Source organism: Artibeus jamaicensis, unplaced genomic scaffold (assembly GCF_021234435.1).
Source record: "Artibeus jamaicensis isolate MK-2021 breed Jamaican fruit bat unplaced genomic scaffold, CSHL_Jam_final contig_1085, whole genome shotgun sequence".
Classification (NCBI taxonomy): Eukaryota; Metazoa; Chordata; class Mammalia; order Chiroptera; family Phyllostomidae; genus Artibeus; species Artibeus jamaicensis.
The window spans coordinates 1,785,614-1,809,606 of record NW_026521214.1 but is presented as its reverse complement, the minus strand read 5'-3'; the positions used below and the strand labels follow the sequence as shown (position 1 = coordinate 1,809,606).

The 23,993-nt window shown below is 59.9% G+C and overlaps 3 protein-coding genes across 6 annotated transcripts; 2 read left to right on the top strand and 1 right to left on the bottom strand.

The window, feature by feature from the left end:
• Positions 1-773: 773 nt before the first annotated feature.
• F12 (coagulation factor XII) lies at positions 774-8,197 on the top strand. 3 transcript variants are annotated; one of them, XM_053663744.1, is made up of 14 exons: positions 774-878; positions 1,208-1,265; positions 4,155-4,254; positions 4,409-4,479; positions 4,758-4,868; positions 5,007-5,138; positions 5,297-5,401; positions 5,549-5,714; positions 5,809-6,321; positions 6,540-6,676; positions 6,764-6,913; positions 7,384-7,532; positions 7,623-7,802; positions 8,104-8,197. In XM_053663744.1, the coding sequence occupies exons 1-13, from the start codon at positions 822-824 to the stop codon at positions 7,788-7,790; spliced, it is 1,917 nt and encodes a 638-aa protein (XP_053519719.1). In that variant the 5' UTR covers positions 774-821; the 3' UTR covers positions 7,791-7,802; positions 8,104-8,197. The 3 variants fall into 3 exon arrangements, with proteins under 3 accessions (XP_053519719.1, XP_036982329.2, XP_053519712.1); XM_037126434.2 differs by lacking the exon at positions 8,104-8,197 and having other exon boundaries at positions 5,809-6,011; positions 6,114-6,321; positions 7,623-7,941; XM_053663737.1 differs by lacking the exon at positions 8,104-8,197 and having other exon boundaries at positions 7,623-7,941.
• A 141-nt stretch (positions 8,198-8,338) lies between these two features.
• Positions 8,339-10,262, top strand: PFN3 (profilin 3). Its single transcript, XM_037126436.2, has one exon. The coding sequence runs from the start codon at positions 8,855-8,857 to the stop codon at positions 9,266-9,268; it is 414 nt and encodes a 137-aa protein (XP_036982331.1). The 5' UTR covers positions 8,339-8,854; the 3' UTR covers positions 9,269-10,262.
• Positions 10,263-11,251: 989 nt separating this feature from the next.
• On the bottom strand, positions 11,252-23,436 carry SLC34A1 (solute carrier family 34 member 1). 2 transcript variants are annotated; one of them, XM_037126437.2, is made up of 13 exons: positions 23,346-23,436; positions 22,077-22,218; positions 21,815-21,964; positions 21,603-21,731; positions 21,389-21,532; positions 20,325-20,436; positions 20,023-20,218; positions 19,848-19,943; positions 14,767-14,836; positions 14,374-14,541; positions 13,137-13,253; positions 12,920-13,044; positions 11,252-12,277 (listed from the first exon to the last, which is right to left on the bottom strand). In XM_037126437.2, the coding sequence occupies exons 2-13, from the start codon at positions 22,195-22,197 to the stop codon at positions 11,792-11,794; spliced, it is 1,914 nt and encodes a 637-aa protein (XP_036982332.2). In that variant the 5' UTR covers positions 22,198-22,218; positions 23,346-23,436; the 3' UTR covers positions 11,252-11,791. The 2 variants fall into 2 exon arrangements, with proteins under 2 accessions (XP_036982332.2, XP_053519733.1); XM_053663758.1 differs by lacking the exons at positions 11,252-12,277; positions 12,920-13,044; positions 13,137-13,253; positions 14,374-14,541; positions 14,767-14,836 and adding an exon at positions 17,238-18,191.
• Between the last annotated feature and the right edge of the window lie 557 nt (positions 23,437-23,993).

Here is a 23,993-nt window from a genome sequence, read left to right as displayed (position 1 = left end):
TTTAAGATAGGGAGGTTCTCCTTGGTGGGCCTGGCCTAATCAGGTGAGCTCTTAGAAGGAACAGTGTTCTTCCTGGTGAAGGAGATTCAGCACCCGAGAGAGAGTCAACATGGCGGGGGGTGAGGGGGGCGGGGGTTCTGCTGCTGGCTTGGAAAATGTCCTGGGTCCTACGGCCAGAAATGCAGGCAGCTTCTAGGAGCTCAGGTGGGCCCTGGCTGATAGCCTGCAAGGCAACAGCAGTGTTGGTCCTACAAATGCAAGGAACTGAATCCTGCCAATCATCCGAACAGCCTGGAAGTGGATTTCCTCCCAGAGCCTCCAGAGAACTTGGCCTTGGTCTTTCTTTTGTGAGACCCTGAGCAGAAAAACCATGCAGTGACTGCGAACTAATAAATGGATATTGTTTTAAGTTGTGAAGTTTGCGGTTCACTTTAGGCCCAATGGAAAATGAATGCACTTCCCAATGGATCCTAAGATCCCTGTTGCAGGGAGCTTCTCTTGGGTCTCCTTAACCTCTCCATCCCCAATGGGACTCGGAACACAAGAAGTCCCTCTTCCTGAGTCCAGTCCCACTATCTTGGAAAGAGACGGGGACCCCAGCTCCTCATCATTTTATCCTGACCCCCCAACTGCAGGTTCCCTGCTCTCGGGGGCCTGCTGAGGAAGTGGCTCTGCCTGGCTTTCCCACAAGCAACCTGTGCCCCAGCAGGCCCAGGAGGGCGGCTTGACCAATCTCCACTTCCCAGGCCTCAGGGACCTTTGGCCTGCTCATCGACCCGGACTCCTGGGCAGGTGGCTGAACCCACGGACAGAGCGACGCCATGAGGGCTCTGCTGCTCCTGGGGTCCCTGCTGCTGAGCCTGGAATTGGTGCTTTCGGTGAGTGCTGCGGGCATCGGGGCACTGTGTTTGGTGGCCCTGGGGGTCCCTATCACAGCCTGGGCCGCTGCCCACGTCCTGTTGGTCCAGGTGACCTGTGTGGAAGGAGGCCCAGGCAGGGAAAGACGGCAGAGCCTGTGGATCCAAGGGCCCGGCCTGTGTTGCTGGAGGAGAGGGTCCTTGAGGAGGGAGGAAGAAGAAAGGGTCCAGGTCTTGCGGGGAAATCTCTGCCTTTCTGGGCTGTGAGAAGAAGTCAGGGACCTGCATGGGCCCGGAGCCCGGCCACGGCTTTCTGGGCAAACTCCCCACCCTCTTCCCTCCTCTTGTAGCCTCCGCCTTGGAGGGACCCCAGGGTGGGTGAGCACGCAGAGGGTAAACATGCAGTGGGTAAGTAGCCCTGCCGTCCCCTAAGATGCCCTTGGGTGGGAATGAGTAGGGGCGGGGGTGCCAATGATCAGTCTCGGGCACTCGGAGCGAGGGGCGGGATCCTGGACACAGCCGTCACCCTTGTCCCCAGAATCATCTGGCTGGTGTTCAGACCTGAGAGCTGCTGTGTGCCAGGTTTACACCAATGGGTGCTGGGGTCCAGAGGGCTAGTGAGCTGTGTGCTCCCCGAGGGTGGGGCTTGGGCTGTATCTGAGGGTCCACCCCAGCACCTGCCAGTTTTCATCGGTTTCCCCCCATGCCTTTCCCCTCCTCCACATGTCTCACGGGCATCGGTCATGCCGCAGAGAGGCCCGAGTCGTTGACAGACAAGGAAAGACCAAGAGCAGGGCGCTGGAGCTCAGATGCCTCTCCAAACTTCAATTTCCCCGACTGTAAGACCAGGCTGGTTAGAGGAAACATCTTAGGGTGTAGAGAAGGAGAAGTGACTCCTAACGCCCCGTTAAAGTGCTCAGCTCATTGTCAGGGGCACAGTCAATGCTTAAAACATGTTCGCTTTCCTAATTCAGCTCCCTTGCAGGTGAGGGTGTCTGCCATCTGCCCCCTCCTCAAACCCGCCCGTAGCTCCCCATTGCCTTGATTCCTCCAGGCACTGAATATTCACCTAGAGCAGTGAACTGACGGCCCCTTGCGTGGCACTGGGGCCCAGCACGTCCGGCCCGACTACCACAGCCTCCTCTCCTCATCGCTCCACTCCCAGCCGAACTGCTCTCTGCCCTCTTGCCTGATCCAGCCTAGGTGCTCTGCCCTCGCCTCATCACCTGCTTAGGATGATCCTCCCCTCTGTCCATCCCATTTGCCTCTTAAAAGTCCATTCTGGGCCCTGGCCAGGTAGCTCAGTTGGTTAGAGCATAGTCTCAATACACCAAGGTTGCAGGTTCGATCCTCAGTCAGGGCACAGACAAGAATCAACCAATGAATGCATCAATAAGTGGAATGATGAATTGATGTGTTTCTCTCTCTCTAAAATCAGTAAATTTAAAAAAAATTTTTTTTTGCCCTGGCTGGCATAGCTCAGTGGATGGAGCGCGGGCCTATAAACCAAAAGGCTGCTGGTTCGATTCCCAGTCCAGGGCACATGCCTGGGTTGCAAGCCAGGTCCTCAGTAAGGGGGCCTGTGAGAGGCAACCACACACTGATGTTTCTCTCCCTCTCTTTCTCTCTCCCTTCTCCTCTCTAAAATTAAATAAATAAAAACCTAACTGCATTTTTTAAAAAGTATTTTTTATAAGTCCATCTCAGACCCCTCTCTCTTCCCTTACTGTCCTGTCCCTGGTGTGGCCTTCTGCAAGTGCCTCTGTGACTTTAACAGCAAAATAGCCGCTAATGCTTACTGACAGAACACTCTGCGCCAGACTCGGTGCTGAGGGTTTTACAGGTGCTCTCTCGTCTGCCCTTCACAACGCTCCTCTGCAACAGGTGCAGACATTTCTCGTTATTTGCGTTAGTCGCTGTGGACACTGAACTAGCAGAGACTGAACAGTTGCTGCCAGAGGAGGCAGAGACTTGGGTTCCTGTGAATCTCTGGCCACACAGTTTGCATCAACGGTCAACACAGAACCTTGTTTCATGTGTGATTCTGCCTAAAGACACCTTGCTTCATGTGCAAGGTCGACTCGTGAATGCTGAACTCCCAGCCAATGGCATGGCGCTCCTGCCTGGACACAACTCGCCCAGGACGCTGGTCTGCTCCATGAGGCACATTGCGGCCCCTCGCACTGGACACAGCACTGGACACAGCACTTTGGTGAAGCGGGGGCCGTCTTCAACAGCAAAAACACAGACTGTGAACAACATGGCGCTAAATAGACATCCAAAGCACACTCGTTCCCAGCGGGAGAGCTGGGATAAGAAGCAGTGCCACCTGGTTTGACCTCTGCTGGGAACGTGGGCCTCTCTGGTGACTCAACGTCTGCTGTTCTCTGTGCGTCTACAAACCACCGTGAAAGCTCTGGAGAACTGACTGGGGTTCTATAGACCAACTTTACCGCAATCGCAGATTCGCGAATGCCGACTCTGCGAATGATGAGGCTGGATGGTACCACTTTTTAAATCGTAATAGCAGTATATATACTTTTATTGCCAAAACTTTAGAAATGACAAAAATGCAAAAGAACAAAAAAGTCATCCACAGTCCACAATCTCCCAAAAACCATTCTTGACCATTTTGAGAATGTCCCTTCTAGATTTCGTTTGGAGGTGTCCGTGCGTATCCTTGTACAAAGAAAGGACCGGACTGATGCACCCTTTGTAACCTGCTGTTCTTCGTTTACAATTACGAACACCTTTCTGTATATATATATATATATATATATATATATATCATCACTTAAAATTTTTATGCGATAAAATACACAAAACATAAAATTTACCATCTTAACCACTTTCAAGTGAACAACTTGGTGGCATCGAGAACATTCCCGTTGTGCACCTGCGCCCCGCCCCCCATGTCCAGAACTCTTTGTCCTGTAAAACCGAAACTCTGTGACTCCACTATTATTGCCAGTTTCCAGATGAGGAAACTAAGGTTCAGAGTGACCAAGAGACTTCAACATTCGACAAGTATTCATGAAGCGCCTACTTTGTGGCAAGCACGCTTTCAAAGTTGGGGGGTGCGGCCAACTTGCCCAAGCTCAGACAGCTTGTAGGAGTCAGCTGGGTGGAGTCAGAGTCCGCTCCCCCTGGCCGACTCCAGGGCCCGATTTCTTAAGTGAAAAGCTTGAAGGCACAGTGATCTTTTTGAGGGTCTACCCTTTTTCAACCAGACCCTGAGGGTGGTGCCTGGGAGACTGGGCACAGAGAATGCGGTCAGAGAGTATGTTGTCCCTGCAGTTCTCACTGACACTGGGGAGCCCTGCCACTTCCCTTTCCTGTACCACCATCAGCTGTACCACAAGTGCACTAGCAGAGGCCGACCTGGCCTGCGGCCCTGGTAAGGTGACCCAGAGGGGCCTGGAGCCTGGGCCTGGGGAGATGGACTCCGCCCACCCTTCTACCTAAGGAACCCTGCTTGGAGAGAGGAGGTTGTGATGGGGAAGGGTGGGCCAGCCCCTCGGGCGAGCAGGGAGCCCCCTCTCTTTCTCCAGGTGTGCTACCACCCCCAACTTCGAGCGGGACCAACGATGGGCGTACTGCCTGGAGCCCAAGAAAGTGCAAGGTGCCACACCCAGCCTCTGGGGGGGCTCAAGGTCCTTTCTTCCCCCTTGGGTGCTCTCCTGGGCTTCATCGGACCCTACACACCTGGGGTTCTGGGCCCACTTAGCCCCTTCCTCGCTCCGGAGGGAGAATTTCGGGATGGGAAGCCCCATTTTGCATATGGATAAACTAAGGCCTGGGGACAAGGCAAAAAGACAAGACAAGGAGATTCGGGTGTAGCCGTGGCTCCCACATGCGGGGCTGAGGTCCCCCCTGCCCAGCACGGTGTCCCTCTCTCAGGGGCCTGCAGCAAGCACAACCCCTGCCAGAGGGGAGGGACCTGTGTGGACACGGGGAGAGGCCCACACTGCTTCTGTCCCGATGGCTTCACCGGGAAGCACTGCCAAAGAGGTAAGGAGGGGATGCGGTGGGGGTGTGGGGGGCTGGGGCACGGGGACAGCCCCCACCTACTGAGGTCATCCCAGGACCCTCAGAGACCTGGCTCCGTCCCAGCCTCTCCTGAGACCATCGCCTCACTTTTGTTCCCAGAGAAGTGCTTTGAGCCTCAGCTGTCCCAGTTCTTCCATCAGGATGAAGTATGGCACAGGCTGGAGCCGGCGGGCGTGGCCAGGTGTCACTGCCAGGGTCCCCAAGCCCACTGCAAGCCGCTGGCCAGCCAGGGTGAGTGGATCGGTTGGAAACTGACCAGGAGGAGAACCGAAGGTCACAGGTCGGGAGAAGGGAGGAAAAGCTGGCCAGGCGGGTATGCCTAGGGAAGGGCAAGGACGCTCTGTGGGGTCTTTGGGCCCGGAGGGGGCTCAGCGCGCTTCTTCTCACAGTTTGCCGCAGCAACCCATGCCTCCACGGGGGCCGCTGTCTGGAGGCGGAGGGACACCACCTGTGCAGTTGTCCCAAGGGCTACGGAGGACGCATATGCGACGTGGGTGAGTCCTGGTCTAGTGGGAGGCAGAAGCCCCACCCCCAATGGGGAGGGCTCACAGAAAGGCACTAGAGAGAGTGAGGGGGGTGGCTGAGAGCCGGGCGGGAGACTACACCACCTGCTGGCTGCAGGAAGCCTCCTCTCTCCCCAGACCTTGAGGCTAGCTGCTACCAAGGCAGGGGGACCAGCTATCGTGGCACCGCTGGGACCACGGTCTCCAACGCGCAGTGTCAGCCATGGACCTCGGAGGCCACCTACCGGAACCTGACTGCAGAACAAGCACTGAACTGGGGACTGGGCGACCACGCCTTGTGCCGGTGCGCTGGGTGGGACAGGGCACAGTGTCCCCCTCCTCCTCGGGACCCCCTGGCGCCCCCCTCGCTCTACCAGTGTGCTCCCCGGTGGTTGCAGGAACCCGGACAATGATACCCGCCCGTGGTGTTTCGTGCGGAGAGGCGGCCGGCAGGGCTGGGAATATTGCAGCGTACCGCGGTGCCCAGCCCCAGTCTCTGCAAAGCCCCAGTTCCGGCCTCCGCCCCAACCCCGCCTTGAGTCCCCGGGCCTCCCCCTGCCCTCGCTTGCACCAGATCAGGAGTCTCAGCTCGGGACCCCAGGTAATTGGGAAGGGGGCAGGAAGACCAAGCAGAGGGGGCGCGGGCGAGCTGTGTGTCAGTCACTCGTGGGTTTCCCTGGCCTCAGCCCGAGCTCCTCCACAGCCTCGCGCGCGCTCGGGACGGAATCGGCGGGCTGCGGACAGCGGCTCCGGAAACGGCTGACCTCACTGAGCCGCGTCGTCGGGGGACTGGTGGCGCTTCCCGGCGCGCACCCTTACATCGCCGCGCTGTACTGGGGCCACAATTTCTGCGCCGGCAGCCTCATCGCTTCCTGCTGGGTGCTGACCGCGGCTCACTGCCTGCAGAACCGGCTAGTACCGCCTGCCCAGCGCCAGCTCGGGGCTCGGCTCCCTTTCACTGGGCCTAGCTTCCGCGGGGACACGCGAGCCCGTGCCCTGTTCTCCCTGCTTTCCCCTCCAGAGTTCCCCTGGAGGAAGCTGAAATCCAGGCTGCGGCTTGGGAACGGGGGTCCTCCAGGCTGCCGGTGGCCGACTCTGAGTGCGCATCCTCTCCCCACCACGCCCGCAGGCCGGCGCTGGAGGAGATGACTGTGGTGCTGGGCCAGGACCGCCATAACCAGAGCTGCGAGCAGTGCCAGACGCTGGCCGTGCGCAGCTACCACGTGCACGAAGCCTTCTCGCCCATCACCTATCAGCACGACCTGGGTGCGTAGGGGCGCCCCTCGGGGGGCCTTGTGAAGAGGTCTCGGAGGCCGGAGCGAGAGGCCTCACGCTCCTCTCCTCTCGGGTTAGCGTTGCTGCGCCTGCAGGAGAGCTCGGACGGTCGCTGCGCGCTCTCGTCGTCTACCGTGGGGCCCGTTTGCCTGCCGAGCAGCGCCGCCAGCCCTGCGGAACCCGAGGCTATGCTCTGCGAAGTAGCCGGCTGGGGCCACCAATTCGAGGGTAGGCAGAACCGCTGGAGCGGGAGGGAGACCTCTGGCCCCCGGGGTAAGCAAGAAAAGCCGGCCGCTTGGATATCACCAGGGACAGGAGGCGCTGACCTGGTGGGTTGTGAGGACGTGCAGAGAGCCCTTGTTACTGCAGCCGTCTGGGATTTACCGTTGGGGGCCCCCGAGCGAATGAGGGTCACAGGGTCACACTTTCTCTTGGTTCCCACTGGGCGCAGGGCTGCAAGGCTAAGTAGGACACTGCCCTGCGCTCCAGGGCTTCCGAAGCAGGGCTGCTCGCCCCGCCCACTCACACCCCCTAGTTGTCTCCTGCCTCAGTTTTCCAGTCCAGGAAATGGTAACCCACCAGCAGCTCTCTCCCTCATGGGCTTGCTACGAGGGCAGCTGGTGACCAGTGGGTCAGGTCCCCTGACCAGGAGGGGAGTGGAGGCGGCGAGGTGTGAGGGAAATGTTCTCGGCTCGCAGGGGCGGAGGAATACGCCAGCTTTCTGCAGGAGGCGCAGGTACCGCTGATCTCTGCGGAGCGCTGCTCCTCCCCCAGCATGCACGGTGCCGCCTTCGCCCCCGGGATGCTCTGCGCTGGCTTCCCCGAGGGCGGCGTGGACGCCTGCCAGGTGAGCCCTCCGGCTGCTTTGTGCCCTGCCCCCACCCCGACAAACGCAGGCCCCAAGCCAAGGGCACTGAGCCTTGTGTCCTCGACCCAGGGTGACTCTGGGGGTCCGCTGGTGTGTGAGGAGAAGGCTGCAGAGAACCAGCTCATCCTGCGAGGCATCGTCAGCTGGGGCTCAGGTTGTGGCGACCGCAACAAGCCGGGGGTATACACCGATGTGGCCAGCTACCTGACCTGGATCCGGGAGCACACCGCTTCCTGACCGCCTGCCCGGGTGCGCGTCCCTCCCTCCTCGGCGATTCTGGAATGGGGGGACTGCTGGACCCGGCCCTGGACGGCGAGGACTGTGCTGCAGCCCCGCCAGCCCAGCGCCAGGCGTGGTGTCAACAGTCAATAAAGTGCTTTTGGCAGTGCTCGAGAGGCCAGCTCCCTCCACAGCCCCCGGAGAGCAGGGTCTCCTGGGATCTTACGCAAGGTTTAGATTCCTGCCCAGCTGACGTTTTACCGAGCCGGGTGTCCCTGGCCCTGTGCACATGTTATTTCTCGGATGAAACATTAGTACTTTCCGTTTGCAGAGAAATTCTCAACCTCGACTGTACATCTGAATCATCTGGAGAGCTGTTTGAACCTATGTCCACGATCCACCTCAGACCGATTAAATAAATCAGCACACGGATCTAGGAATGGGGCAGGGGCGTGTTTTAAAAACTCTCCAGGTGATGATGACACGTGCGGCTGGGGTTGAGAACCATGGTTAGAAATGCTTAACCTTCTAATGGTGGTGTGGACCCTCGGGACCGGCAGCTGACAGGGAAGTCCCTCACTCCCACCCAACCCACGCCAGGGAGTGGGTCTCAAAATGTGGTCTTTGCACCAGCAGCAAGGGTGTCGCCAGGGAACTTGCTAGAAAGGCCTCTCCGCAGGGTGCACGACTGACTGCGGAACCGGAAACTCGGAGCTGGGGCCCAGCAACCCGACAGCTTTCCAGGCAGTTCTGATGCTCCTAACATTTGGGGACCATGTTTGGGGACCAGGCACAAACAAGAGGTGGCATCTTGTTTGTTTCTGTGTTTTCACACTCGTGTGCACTGTACTTGTGGCCACCTGTGTTGGTTTTCAAGAATTATTTTGACTCGCAGGCGATCCCCTTCCGCAGACAAGGTGAACTTCACCGGGTGTGAGCTACAACCCCGCCCTCACCCCGCAGCAGGAGGTAGCTGCTCTGTGACGTCACAGCCCCGCCCCCACGCCCGCGACAGTGCCCCAGGCGTTTTAGGCCGGCTCAGCCCTCCAAAGCACTAGGCGCCTGGCACACCTGGAGCCCTAATGGGTGAATGGAAAGGCTACATCAGCGCGGTGCTGCACGACCAGCGCATCGACGATGTGGCCATCGTGGGCCACTCAGACAATCGCTGCGTGTGGGCCTCGCGGCCCGGGGGCCTGCTGGCAGCCATCTCCCCGCAGGAGGTGGGCGTGCTCACCGGGCCTGACCGTAGCACCTTTCTGCAGGCGGGCCTGAGCGTGGCGGGCCGCGGCTGCTGCGTCATCCGAGACCACCTGCTGGCAGAGGGCGATGGCGTGCTGGACGCGCGCACCAAGGGGCTGGATGGGCGCGCCCTCTGCGTGGGCCACATGCCGCGCATGCTCCTCGTGCTCATGGGCCGACGGGGTGTGCACGGGGGCATCCTCAACAAGACGGCACACGACCTGATCAAGTGGCTGCGCACTCAGAGCACCTAGTAGGGCAGCCACGTTGGCAGTGAAGCCACAATAAAGGCAGACCTGGACTCGGCCCACATCCTCCCCTTGTGTGGGGAAGGGGGCGGGCTGTGAGGGGGACACCAGCTTCCCGGGAGGTGCTTGCAGAAGGTTTACCTGGTAGGGTTGGGGTCTTGGGTCCAGAGGCTTCACAGCCTCTCAAGCCCTAGACCTGGCCCTCCCAGGGGGGCCCTGCAGAGGCCCCTGACCTACTCCCCAGGCCAGAGTCAGGGGTGGGGACCTTGAAGTCTTCCCAGGGTCCTAGGGACACTGCATCTGACTCAGGAGCAGCCTTCTCAAACCCTCTAGCTCAGAGACGAACATCCTTTCCCAGGAAAATTTCCCCACGTGCTCTGGATGGATGGAATGGCTCAGTGTGGAATGCGCATGGGTTGCAACTGAGAGGTCACTGGTTCGATTCCTGGTCGGGGCACATGCCTGGGTAGCAGGCCAGGTCCTTGGGGATGTGTGAGAGGCAACTGATTGATGTTTCTCTTTCTCCCTCCCTTCCCCTCTCTCTTTAAGTAAATAAATAAAATCTAGCCCTGGCTGGTGTAGCTCAGTGGATTGAGCACGGGCCTGCGAACCAGACAATCGAGGTTCGATTCCCAGTCAGGGCACATGCCTGGGTTGCAGGCCGGTTCCCTGCAGGCCACTTCCCAGCAGGGGATGCACAAAAGGCAACCATACATTGATGTTTCTCTCCCTCTCTCCTTCCCTTCCCCTCTAAAGATAAATAAATAAAATTTAAAAAAATAAATAAATAAAATAAAATAAAATCTGCCCTGGCTGGCGTAGCTCAGTGGATTGAGCGCGGGCCTGCAAACCAAACAACCGCAGTTCGATTCCCAGTCAGGGCACACGCCTGGGTTGCAGGCCAGTTCCCAGAAGGGGAAGCAAGAGAGGCAACCATGCATTGATATTTCTCTCCCTCTCTCCTTCCCTTCCCCTCTAAAGATAAATAAAATCTTTTTAAAAGCTCAAAAATTAAAATCTTTCAGAATCTTTCCCCATGAACTGTAAAGGGAGTCTCCTCACCACACCACCGCTCCCTCACCCTTCCGTCTGCCAGGAGAAAAGCACCAGCAAGGCCTGCGAGTGAGGGGCAGGGTGTGGCTGGCGGCCTGGGATCATCCCAGGGCCTTGCGTCTCCCCCGCGTAGCTCTACCGAGGGCTGCAGGGGGTGGGGGCAGTGAAGGGATGTGTCCAAGACCATCACCACGGGGTCTGGGCCCTGCAGCCACCCTGGCTCCTTGGGGTCCGGAGGCTCCAGAGATGTTCCCGGACTACAGGGGGGACCAGTGGCACCTCTCAGCCCTTGACCCGCTCCCTGTAGGCCTCAGCCGGGGTTGGGGGAAGGCTATGGAGGAAGAGGAACTGAAAACTCGAGGGGGTTAAATGAGGCACGGTTTATTGCCAGAGATAGAGGACAAAGCTGGAAGGAGAGAGGACAGCTGGTCCTTGCTCCCTCTATGTTGGGACACAGGGCGTGGCTTCTCTTGTCCATCCTGGGCTTCCTGGCCCCTCCCTCAGGGGCCCTGATAAGTTGTCACCTGTCGCTTGTTTTTGGGAGAACTTATCTCACGTCCGGAGGGGCAGGAATCCCACGTCTGCTGCCGCTTGGGCAGGCGCTGTGGGCTGTGACTCTGCAGGACGCCGATGAGCACCAGGAAGGCCAACGGGGGAGGGAGGAATCCCGAGAGGTGGGCGAGCCCAGAGAGCAGGAGGAGCCGGAGGAAGCCGCCTGGTGGGGTGGGGGAGGGAGGTGCAGAGAGCCTGAGGGCGCACACCCCGCGGGTGGCCTTGGGGGGCTTGCAGGGGGTCTGAGCTGTGGGCTGGGCTCAGTACTGCAGGGCCAGGAGGGTTGCTGGAAGAGCGTGAAGGCCGGCTCTCTCTGGGAGCAGCAGCTGTCTTTGGGGCCCAGCCCATGGCCTCTCCTCACCACCAGATGAGAGCAGACCGATGTTCAAGTGCATAATGTAAGTTTAATTCCTTTTTTTCCCCTTTAGATCAGGCTGTGTTTGGAAAGGGGTTGTAGTGATGATGCAGAATGCCAGGTGAGGATGAGGAGCATGGTGTTTAGGAGGAAGGCTAGTGGCGGGGAGGGGGCAAGAATCCAGCCAGTGACCCAGGCACCAACCACACTTCTGTAGGAGCAGACAGCGGCAAATCACACACTCAGACCCTCCCTACTTCCACCCGGCCCAGCTGGAATTGTGCAGACACAAGTACACAAGGACAGGCCTCCAAACAGTGTGCAAAGGACCGGAAGTCACGCCCAGGCGCGCTGTGGCCCACACAGAGCCCACAGGGCTCCGCGCTGTGTGCATGCGCAGGCCGACACACAGGCTCTTACGCCGACTCAGTCCCATGGCCTGTACCTCTGGGGACCTGTGCAAGCACACGAGTGTGCCCAGGGTACATAGACAGCCCCCACCCCACCCTCCCTCCTCAGGCGCCAGGCACAAGCTGTCCCCCACCCCGGGCAGCAGTCGGGGCTGCAGCCTAGAGGTGGGTGGCGTTGTGGCGAGCAGAGGGTGTGGCTGGGGGCAACTCCTCTAGGAAGACCCTGGCAGGCAGCGGAGGTGAACGGGGCTCGGGCCTGGCACAGCACAGTGTGGCCTGGGTGATGAGGCGGTCCAGGGGCTTCAGGGAGTGCATCCAGAGGGGCAGGAACTCCCAGGTCTGCAGCCACTTGGGCAGGTGCCCCGGGCTGCGACTCTGCAGAACGCTGATGAGCACCACAAAAGCCAGCAGGGCCACGAAGGGTGCGCCCACGCCCACCATGGCCTGCCAGCCTGCCATGGAGATGCCGAACACCAGCGAGGGCAGCAGCAGAAAGCACAGCAGGAGGTACAGGACGGCAAACCAGCGGTACTTGGCGGTGTGTTTGCCCAGCGCCTTGGCCATGCGGATGGGCAGGCGCATGCAGGGCACTGGGTACCACAGCAAGATGCCCGAGATGTTGAAGAAGAAGTGGCAGAGGGCGATCTGTGGGAAAGAGGGCAAAGGGGCCGAGGTGGGCGTGGACGTGGGAATAGCTCAGAGGGGCCCGGCCTGGTCCGGGAGGCGGGAACGTCACTATAGGGTGGCCATGTCCCCAGTAAAAAGCTGTGGCACTTCTGGGTCAGCGGGCAAGTAACCACTGCCCTGAACTCTGCACGTCTCCCCGACAAACCTCCCTCCCAGGGACTCCCCCGCAGATCCTGCCTGAGCCCAGTGGCTGAAAGATTCTTCTTAGTTTCTGGCTTAGCAGCTCTGGCCACCTGATGGGGTCGTACCCCCGCCCTCGTCCCTGGCTTGTCATTACGCCTCTGCTCCCAGAACAGGCACCCCTCTGCCACGTCCCCCTAGTCATCCTTGATTCCCCCAGACTGAGCCAGGTCCCCTCCCACAGCATCCTCAGAGTGCACACGCCACTGGTCATGTACTGGTGTGACTGAGTCACATCTTTACTAAGAAAAAAGCAGCCACCAGCTCTACTTTGCCTGTAGGGTCGCCATGGAGCCTGGCATAGCAGGCGGCCCCTAGTCGGCAGTCAAAAGTCTGTTTCATGTCGTCCCACCCTGGGCCAGCGTCTCGCCCCGCCCCAGCCTGGCCCTCACTCTGGTGGGACTACTCCCCCAGACACACCTGGAAGGCGCTGGGCAGCTTCTCCCGGGGGCTGGCCAGAGCGGCCAGGATGGCCGTGGTGGTGGTGCCGATGTTGGAGCCCAGCGTGAGCGGGTAGGCACGCTCAATGCTGATCACACCCAGGCCTGGGGGGTGGAGGGCAAGGTGTGGTCTCCCAGCTCCCCCTTCAGCCCTTCGCCTGCCACCCAGCGCCCCTACCCCAAGTGTGGACACTCACCGATGAGTGGGGTGATGGCCGAGGTGAACACAGAACTGCTCTGGACAACGAAGGTCATGCCGGCGCCCACCACCATGGCTAGGTAGCCTGTGGCCCAGGTGAAGGGGGCAGGGAAGTCTGCAAGAAACCCATCCCAGCAGGTCAGTGCGGGGCGGGTCCTGGGACGGGGGACCCTCCTCGCGGAGGTCTTAGATGCCAGCTTCCAAGCGGGACCTTGTCAGTCCCCTGCTCAACTGGGGTGGCGTCTGCTGGCCCTCTGGTCCCGGACTCAAGGCCCGTCTCCGCTGGGTTCCGTCGAGCTTTTGTCCAGGTTGTTCCCTCTCTTAAACGGCCACCCTCAGGGCTCAGGCTGCCACCGTGCGATGGAGAGCCCTTCCTGCCCCGCCCTCCCGCCACCGCCCAGCTCCCTTCCCGCATTTGTCACGCAGCCTTGCCTGTGTGCCAGGAAGCATCCTGAAAAGCCCAGAATGAAGCTGACAGTGAAAATCAGATGGTGTCACTCCCCTGCCCCCAACCCCCCAAGTGTCTCCATTGTCCTTAGTAAAGCTCAGACCCCGAGCACAGCTTGCGGCCAGCCATCGCTCCTCCTCACCTCCCTGGCCCCCCCTTGCCTCGTTCCGCCCCCCTCACCAAGCCACACTCTGGCCACAGACCTGCCCCCGCCTCTTCCTGCCTTGAGCCTGTGCCTTGCTGGTCAGCTATGTCTAGACGCCTCCTCATTTAGGTCTCTGCTCAGATGTCCCCCCACCCTCGCACTGGGGCCGCTCATCACCTGCCAGGAGCAGCCTCCTCCATACTCCTTTGTGTTGCCTTTTAGCTTTCTCCTCGGCTGACTTCCCCCCACCCCTGCCCACACCGTTTGTTTTCCATGGTCATCTCCACCTCCAGGCTGAGAGAGCCCAAGGGTAGGACCCATCTCCTGTACCCCACTTCTCTCCCCCTCCCACTACACCGTGCTTGGCACAGGGTAGGGGCTTAATGATTGACTACCTGCTGAGTCAATCACAGAGGCCTCTGAGAATCTCCTCAGAGCCACCTGCTGACAGACCCCTGCCGCCAGCACCTCAGGGGCCTCAGAGGTCACCAGCTTCCATCTCTTCTTTGTTCACAGGAGGAAACTGAGGCTCAGAGGTGGCAGGGCTTTCCCCAGCTCGCAGAGCAGGGCAGCGGCAGGGGTCACTGTGGTCTGCAAGGGCCCATGCCGGGGCCGGCCGGCCCACCACTGCCTGGCGCTCACCGGTGTTGATGACCTTCTGAATGACCTTGGCCACCTGGCCCTTGAGCAGAGAGTTGAGCATCTTGACGAGCAGGATGAGGCAGGTACACAGGAGCACCAAGGAGCCAGCCAGCAGGATGAGCCCCACAGCCAGGTCAGGCAGCCTCGTGTCCACAAAGATGTGGTTGCCTGTTGGGGGCCGGGGATATCACGTTACTGAGAGCTGACACCCCCTGGCTCCCAGCCCCCTACCTTTGGAGCCTAAGGCCCTACCTCAGCCTCCTTGAACCTCAACAACAGGCCTGACCTGAGCCCGGGAGCTGGGCTGGTTGGCAGCGTCCTTCCTGGGGGCAGCCCTATCTCCGCTGGCTCTGCCCTGCTGGGCCAGGCCTCTCCTGCATGGCAGACACTCACATTTCTCCATGTTGGCATTTCCAAGGGTCCAGCTGCTGTTGGCCTCTGCCCTGGGCATGGGGGTGGTAGCCTAGATTAAGAGGAGAGTGACTTAGGAAATTCAGGAAAATGCAGCCTGGGGTGGGGCCAAGAGGGAGATTCAGGAGATTCAGGATTGACGGGCATGTGGGCATGGCGATGGGTCCCGGCTGTGTGTCCCTGGGTGCTGTGCTTGCCTGCTCTGAGCCTGTCGCCTCTGCTGAAGAGGCGAGGGCGAAAACACCTGCCGCGCAGGTCTGGCCATGGTCAGCCCTCTGCAATTCTGCCCTGCTAGTCCACTGAACTGCTCTCTGGGCTCACGGGGCCTGCTGACCTGGTGGCTTCCTGCCCTCGTTTCTGTCACCTCTCCTTGGCTCGAGGCTGTTGTCCACGGTTCTCTTCTCCTGAAATCTCTCCCATTTTTATTGCCGGTCCCTCTCGGTGTCCTCTCCACCCAGCACCCTGGCCCAGCCTCCCATCTGAGGCCCAAGCTCTATTTCCTTCTTGCTCACTTCCTTATCCGGAGAGAGTCAGGGGGGCAGGGGACCCCTGGGGGGCTCAGGCCCCAAGCCCCACAGCTCTTTCCTTCCCCACTTATTATCAGTGAAGTGGTGGGGGTTTCTGGGGAGGCGCCTCCAGCCAGAGGACCCAGGGCCAACCAAGCAGCCTAACCGAGGGGCTCAGCTGGAGGTGGTGCGCGCAGTGTGCCGGGCCTTAGGGGCCGCAGCCTCTCAGCTCCAGGCCACTGTCACTCTCCAGGGGCACAGCGCAGCGTGGCCGAAGGGCCTGCCTGATTCAACAAGAGAGACCACACAGTTCTACAGTGTTAGGTAAAAGCTCTCGATCTACAAACGTTGACAACCACTTTAAGACATGCTTTACTGTTCTACGAAGGTCAGTCTGGTCTGGGGGGCATTCATTTGTAGCCCTGTTGGGTTAAGGAGTTAATTGTTTTTAAATGCCTTCCCTCTTCCCCAGACCCCAGCATGAGAGGAGAAAGTGGGCTGGGCTGGGCTGGGCCCCACAATCTCATCGAGGGGGTGGGAGCCGGAAGGGGCAGTCACTCCCAGGGCCCCAGGTGAAATGCAAAAGCCACAGCTTCTTTCTTGTCCCTACAGACGAACCATGCTGCCTCTCTCGGGAGCCGATATGGGTGCTGGTTCCATTCCCCTGGAGCTCCGCATCCCCCACGCCGCCGACCTCCCCCCATGCTGAGGGTATGTGTGCAGGTGGGGTCCTGGCACTTCATGTTACAGCTCCATTAGGTTTGATTTTAAACTGTGTCTTTTAAAAAATGTATGATGAGACCTACTTATGGCACCTGGCTTTAGGTTGGGGTTTGTTTAGTGGTGTGTGCTCCCTCGCATGGGGCACTGTGCCCGGCTGTGTGCCCAGCGTGTCACACTGGAGCCTCGGGCGTTCCCAAGCAGGTTGAGAAACCAGGAGGACATAGTCCTTGACGAGTTTGGTTAGAAAAGACAAGCAGAGCCCTGCCTGGCTGGTGTAGCTCAGTGGACTGAGCGTGGGCCTGCGAACCAAAGGATCGCGGTTCAATTCCCAGTCAGGGCACATGCCTGGGTTGCAAGCCAGTTCCCAGCAGGAGATGCACCAGAGACAACCATACATTGATGTTTCTCTTCCTCTCTCCTTCCCTTCCCCTCTAAAGATAAATAAATAAAATCTTAGAAAAGCTAAGCAAGTGGTAGGAACTGCTCTGCAGGTGAGGGACAGAGCCAACCTGTCGGGAGGATCTGAGTTCAAACCCCGCTTCTCACGCCCACCGCCCTGGGCAGGCCGTGCCACCTCCCTGATCTTGTTCTCTCTGAAGCGGGACAGTGAGAGAGCTGTTTACAAGGTTAGAGGAGAAAGTGTGTGAGACGCTCACCAAAAGGACTTAGTTAAAGACAATGGCTCCAAATAAGGACAGAGCCTTCCCTCCCACAGTGTGTGTGTGTGTGTGTGTGTGTGTGTGTGTTTGTGTGTGTGAGAGAGAGATTGATTTCCTAGGTCAGAATCAATGGTTCCCACATATATGCCCGAGGACCTTGGCCCTGTTGGCGGGGACCTTGGTGGCTCTTCCTTCTTCCTGGGGGACCCCAGCCTGGAGCCCAGGGAAGCAGGTGATGCCTGGAGACAAGTGCAGGGTGGGGGTGGGAGGGCTGTGGGATCCTGGGAGGCTGGGGGACAGGAATTTCTCTAGGGCCCCCTAGGAGCTGGTGTCAGTGTGGGGGCAAGACAAGAGCGGGGGCTAAAGCCTCTGGGGCCAAGGCCTTGACCTTCCTGCCCTGGGCGGTGTGGCCCTGGCGGAGCTCACGGGGGAGTCCAGGGGCCATCAAGGGGAGGAGAGAGAGGGTGGAAGCTGCGGCCAAATAAAGAGCTGCAAGCCCTGGGTCTGGGACCACCACCCCCAGCCCCCCCCCCCAGGATGTGGCCGACCCTCCTGGGGGCGCCGTGCCATAGCGGGGAGTGTGGTGGGAGATGTGGTCGGGGTGGTGAACTCGGTGGGAAGAAGAGAGCAGATGAGCAGCCCTGGGTTCAAACCCCAGCTGAGCCATGGTCAGCTTTGCTCCCCGGGACCGGACACACCGCCTCTCAGGGCCTCTGTTTCTTCCCCTGCGGCAGGGGGTTCGTCAGCCTGCCCACCTCTCCCCGTGAGGAATCTCGGAAGAAAGAGCTGGGATTGAAATGTCTGCAGAGCCATCCCAAACTAAGGAGGCACCTCTGGGAACTGAGAAATGATTAAGCTCACAAAGGAACGCCAGGCTCCGAGAATCCTTTCCTGGGGAGAGAACCAGGCTGGGGGCCTGCGCACTAGCTCCCCTACAAGGGACGGGCCCTGAGGGTCTTTGTTTCTGAGACGCAGATCGCCACGCGGGCAACGCCACCTGGTGGCGAAGAGGGGAACTCCTTAGAGCATCACCTGGCGGGTTTTATCTGGGTGGCTGCGGCCACCTGGTGGCCTTCAAGTGTGACGGGCACAATGGGGAATGCAGTGAGGGGTGGGGCACCAGACTGGCATCTGGAAGAGGCTTTAAGGACATTCAGGAACACGGGCTCCAAGTTCCACCAGGATTTTCCTCCTTCCTCAATCACATGGACTGGGGCAAGCCTCTCTGAGCCTCAGTTTCCTCATCTGTAAAATAGGGATGTAGTCACCCCTGCTTCTCAGGTCGCAAGTCCTCACAGAATGCTTGTTGGCACCAGGCTGGTCTGGCTGGCCGTCCACAGTGCAACCACACAAGAGCGCCAAGAGCTGTAGCAGCACCCAAACTGCCTCTGGGTTGTTTTTTTTTCCCATCTGGACAACTTCTGCTCCCAGTCCTCTCCTTGGTGACATGGTTCGCTGGAGACTGGCTGGGGCGAGGTCGGGTCCAGCGTGGAGAAAGCCTGGAGGCAACGGGGACAGGCTGGAAGGGAGCGCGGGGAGATTCAGTGGCCAAAGCAAAACTCGAGTCTTCGGTGCTGAGGATCCACCAATACACATCACCTCCAGCTGCATAAACCACATTCCATGGGGCTGTCCCAGAGAGAGTGCAAGAATAAGGAGCTCGGGTCCCCCCCACCCCGGGTTACTCTCCAAGCCAAGGAAACTGCTCTTAAAGGGTCTCCGGGGCTCAGGCAGGTGGCAGCTGGAGCAAGGATGAGTGACTTTGGGCAGGTTGCTGCACGTCTCTGAGCCTCGGGTGCCTCCATGGGCAGCAGGGCTTCCGAGCAGCGAGTTGCTGAGCTGCGGAGCTCCCTTCCACGGCCTATTTTATTGGGAAGATCAAAGTGTGTGATTTCTCTCCCTGAAGGTTTTTCGAAGAAGCAGAGAGGGTTGTGATGATTCGTTGTGCTCGGGAGGGCTCCACCAGCCGGTGACAATGTGGGAGTTGTTAGCGAGGTCCAAAAATCAGCACCAAAGCTGTCTGCGCCGGCTTTCTGATGTCGGACTGCCTTGAACACTCAGCAGGGCTCGGCTGGAGCTTTGTGCCGTCAGATGCTGGGGAGCCTCGGAGGGCAGGGTGAGAGGCTTCTCCGTGCACGCCAGGATAAGGGCTCGGTGACATGGAGTAGCAAGCAGAGAGGATGAGGGGGAAAGGCTCGGGCTTTGAGTTTTCTTCTTTCTTGTTCTAAGTGGGGTTTCTTCTATGTACTAACCAAGGGGGAGCAGGTAGTGGGGCTTATGGTTTTGATGAAGCCGATTCCCATGGATGGCTGAGGGAGAACCTGTGCTAGTTGCCCGCTTCCTTACTAGTCTGGTGTCACGGCCAGTCCGTGAGTGTCCAACTCATCCAGAGAGATCTTCATTCCAGGCCGTAGAAGCCGGGAAGCAGCAGCAACAGTGCAGAGGGACGAGGGGACACAGGCCCGTGGGAGTCTCCAGGGCAAGGAGCCCCGATGTCGGCACCAGGGGCGCTGTGTCTCCAGTGAGGTGTCCACATAGCCCGCTTGTCCTGCTCCTGGGCCTGTACCTCGTTCATCCTGCTCTCCTGGGCATCCTTGTAGCGCTCTGTCCCTGACCTCTCTATGTGTGCCTGGGCCCCCAGACTCGGCAGAGCTGAGCCCCTAAACCCCTGTACCTGTGGGGAAGACAGAGCCCTAGGCGATAAGACCTGAGCTTGGGGCCCTGCCAGAGTAGGACAAGCTGTCGCAAGTTTCTTTGGAGCCTATTTCTCTGCCAGTGAAACAAGAGGTTTGAACCAGAGCAGCGCCCTCTAAACTGAGCATGGAGCTGACAGAGGGCTCTTGGAAATTAGGCCGCTGGGCCTCACCCCTGAGTGTTTCCTGATTTGGTAGGTGGAGGGGAGGAGCTGAATACTTTGCATCTCTCACAGGTTCCCAGGTGGCACAGGTGCCACTGGTCCACACTGTGAGAACCTCTGGGCTAATCAATTACATGCCCACTCTAGTTGATCAGCAATGGCTGCCTCCAGTCGACGCGAGGCACAGCCTCATAGAAAAGGGGCCGCATCTTTGCTGTCTCCGCGCCGATGATGTCTAGGGTCTGCACGGAGCCTTGTAAAGAGAGGCGGGCACCTTTGGTTGGCTGTCCGAAGAGGCAGACCAGACCTCGGACTCACCTCCGCGGCGTCTGGGCCGCACCAGATCCTGATGAGACTGTGGTTCCGCAGGGACTCGTCGCCCGTGGCAATGCTGGTGATCACGGACTTGTCCAGCTGTGGGCCAGATGTGGGCTCTGTGAGAGCAGGGTGCCTGCCCCGCCCGCCCCCACCCGCCCGGCCAGCCCCGCCCCACCTGGATGATGAGCTTAGTGAAGGGTTCGGTAATGATCTTGAGCAGGTCGGGGGCGTCTCGGCCGCGACGGATGTTGAAGGACGCCACCACCAGTTGAGTGACGTGGTACAGGTACCCGGTGGCAGCCTCCAACGGCAGCAGGACGAGAACCGACAGCCAGTTGAAGCAATCGTGCACGGTGGCCCCCGCGAAGGCCCTGGGTGGGGGGGGTCACATTGCAGGGTAGGCCGGCCCCGCAACGTGCTCGCTCAGGGGTTCCTGGACCTCCCCACTACCAGGTCCCTCCCCCCTCTGCCCCTCACCTCCGGAAGTCGGTCCTGTCCCCCGCCTGCATCAGGGCCACAATGGTGTTGGTGACGGAGGTGCCGATGTTGGAGCCCATGATGATGGGGATGGCGGAGCTGACCTCCAGCACTGGGGGTGGGCGCGGGGACCTCTTAGCTCGACCGGCAGTGGACCCCCAGCTCCCACCCCCAGCACCACCGCCCTGTCCTGGCCCCCCCCCCCCGCCGCAGACATTTGTACCACGCTGCGGGCCCCTCTGAGCCGCAGTGTTGCAGGTACGTGTGGGCACATGCTGCGCATTTCACGTATGTGAATGCGCATGAGCTAATGCACCCACGTAGGTGAACGGGTGCATGGGTGTGCATATATGAAGGCATGTGTCCTGTGTGCAAAGTGCATGCATTGCCAATCGATTAGAAATGGCGTCTGTACACAAGTGTGACGATCAGTTTGGTGCGCTAGTGTAGCTAAGCTGTGGCCCCAGTTATTCTACCCAACACGGACCTGCACGTCACTGTGAAGGTGTTGTGCGGGTGTGATTGCCTCTGCAATCAGCTGACTTTATGCAAAGTAGATAAACCTCAATAATCTGGGGGGCCACACCCAATGGTGCAAAAGGCCTTGGGGGCATCACGGAGGCTCCCCTGAGGAAGAAGAGGCTCCAGCTGTGCACTGAGGCTTCTGCCCCAGAGTTCCGCCCACCGGTCCCCGTGGCCTACACAGCCTCACAGTCCCTGGGCTAAGTCCGTGCAGGCAGCCGTGTATAGACATACATATCCCCCAACAGGCTCCTCTCCTCTGATTCTCTGGTGCTGCTCCCCCAACTGGTGGCATAGGTACCATGTGGTGTGGTGGAGGTGAGCCATCCTGGGTCTGTGCCCCCATCTGCTATCCTTTTTAGCTCCTGGGACCCCCCCTCCCGACTAAGACTCCTGGATGAGCCTAAGAGGACAGAGGGGGAGATGACAGAGCTCTGCCCTTCGCCCTCTGCCCCTGTTCCCCTCCTCCCTGACACGCCCCCAGCCTGCCCCCACCACACCCTGCCGCCCACACTCTGCCCCAGCCCCGTGGGTGCACTCACAGCCGGAGGAGACCATGCTGACGATGATGGAGGTGGAGGTGCTGGAACTCTGCACCAGCACGGTCACCAGGATGCCCACCACCAGCCCCGCCACCGGGTTGGACAGGATGGCATTGTCCTTGAAGATGTCACCAGCCACCTTCCCTGGGAAGCACGAGCCACATTGTCCAAGGCCCTTCAGGGACGAGTCCCCAGGCCCCTCCCCTGGCCCTACCTCCAGCCAGCTGGAAGGCTGAGCTGAGCACGTCCAGGGAGCAGACGAACAGGTAGAGGAAAGCGAGCATCAGGGGCACCTTGAGCAGCGTCCCTGCAGCCTGGCGCAGCTTCTGGGCCGGCCAGGGCTCTGGAGATGAGATGACTGTGAATGCGTGGCCAGCGGGCTGGGCAGTGGTGGCCAACACTCCCACCTCCCCCGCTCAGGCCTACCTGGCTGCGGCGCCTCCTCCAGGGCCAGCTTGGCTGGCAGCGGGTCATGGAGCTCTAGAACCTCCCCGAAGGGGCAGCCGGGCTCGGCGAGGGCCACCGGGCCCAGGCTGGGGAAGGCATAGGCGGAGGTCCCTGGGATCCTGTGCAGGACTGGGGAGAGAGGCTGGTCAGGAGCTCCCAGAGGCCCAGGTCCCCGACGGGGGGGGGGGGGCAACTGTGGGCAACTGTGAGCCAGCAGGGCCCGGGGTGGGAGCACACTCACCCTGAGGGCTGGGCACGTAGGCAAAGGCTGCCCCACGCATCACGTGGCTCCCGACTGGGAGTGGGGAGACGGCAGGGCCCCCCAGCCTGTCTCCATAGGCTGCAACAGGATGCGACATCATTCTGGGCGCATGTGCTGGGGTCTGCAGCAACAATGAATGACAGCTGCTGGGCCCCAGACCCTTGCGCATCCACCCCCCACGCCCACAGTCATGATGTGTGATTCCAAACACACGTCCATACACCCCCCCACACATACACACCCGCACCTGGGGACACACGCTCAGGTGGTCAGCACAGACTTGGGCACTCACTCACTCACTCGGCAAGTATTTATTGAGCATCTATGGAACCCTGGGCATAAGCTAGATGCTGAGGAACTGTGGTGACTAATACAGACACAGCACTTGCCCCCCAAAGCTCAGAGTTTGGTGGGGAGATATATGTCAGTGAAATAATCCCTCAGAGAGATGGGAAATGGCAATGAGGACAAGGGTTCCAGTGACAGATACGGGTGCCACCAGAGCGCCTGGGTGGGGCAGGAAGAGGGGATCCAGCCTAGAGGAACCAGCACAGGGCACCAGGAGAAGGGGAGGGGGCAGGTGCTGAGGCCAGGCAGTGTGCAGGGAGGACAGAGAAAGCCCTGCAGTGGGCGGGCCGGAAGGCGGGGCCAGAGGCTGCAGGGTGGTGGAGGGATTGGGTGCACAGGAGATCTGCCGGTCCTGAGAGAGGCGAGGAGCCAGGGGCACCTCAGGGGAGGATTCACGGGTCTGGGTTCGCCTCACAAGTGAACTTCTTTTCCTGTCCATCTGCTAGTCCCCCCAACAGTAAACACGCCCGGCTGCCTTTTTTCCATGAATGCAGCTCAGAGCAGGATCGGTTTAGGTGAGGAGGGCCCCCCACACTGGCCCCATGTCTTGGATGCCCAGGCTTGCTTAGACCCCCCAACCCCTGGACTGCCCCAGGAGTCTTGGCTGTTGCGGCTGGAGTGCTCCAGTCTGCTTCCGCAATGCGCCCCCACCCCCACCCCACCCAACATTGTCCCACAAGGCTCTGGCTGCAGGGGCGGGGGTGGGGGGTGCCAAGCTGAGCTCCAGGTCCTGGGCAAGTGCAGCCCTTTTTACTTTGGGGGTGAGCCAGGCTGGGCCAGCACTGAGATGTTATGGGGCAGGAAGAGGGGCACAGTTAGGATGTAGGTGACGGTCTGGGGCGGTGAACTGTTTCTCACTAAGTGTGGGGATGAGGTTGGGAGGAGGGGCCCTAGGCTCACCTTGGGGTCCTGTGTTTGGGCTCCTGCTCAGCTGCTCAGGGAAGTCCCAAGGGCCTGAAGAGAAGCTGGGACCCTCCACTTTATACCCTCAGGTCAAGGGCAAAGTCCCGAGAACCCTAGCTGCCCTCCCTCTGTTCCCCCATTAACCTCATCCCTGAGATTCCTCCCAGTTAATTGCTAATCGTGGGCTCTGCAGGGGGAGTCTGCAGTCAGACTCACCCCCACCCCCGCCCCACCCCACAGATGCTCCGCCTGAAACGCCCCCCAGACCCAGTGAGGGCCCCGACACAGCCTCCACCCCACGCCCACCCCAGGGACCCGAAGCCACTCAGGCACCGTGTGGCCAGGGTCCCTGAAGATTCTGTGGCTCCAGCCCCTTCCCCTCATTCTTGGCCTGACAGAACTCCCCAAGGAGTGACCCAAACAACTTGCGGTCTTGCCGTGGGTATGGGAGTCTGGGAGTCTGTGGGCCTCTGTGTTTGTGGGTCTGTGTCTCTGGGGGGGGTGGTTTGGAGGAGACGGAGTCTGTAATGGAGGAACCAACGGGACACTGACCCGGAGGAGTCATGTGTTGTGTGATCTTGGAGCGTCTCCAACGCCCAACCACGGGTCCAGGGTGTGAGCCTGACAGCACGTGGTGCTCTGGCC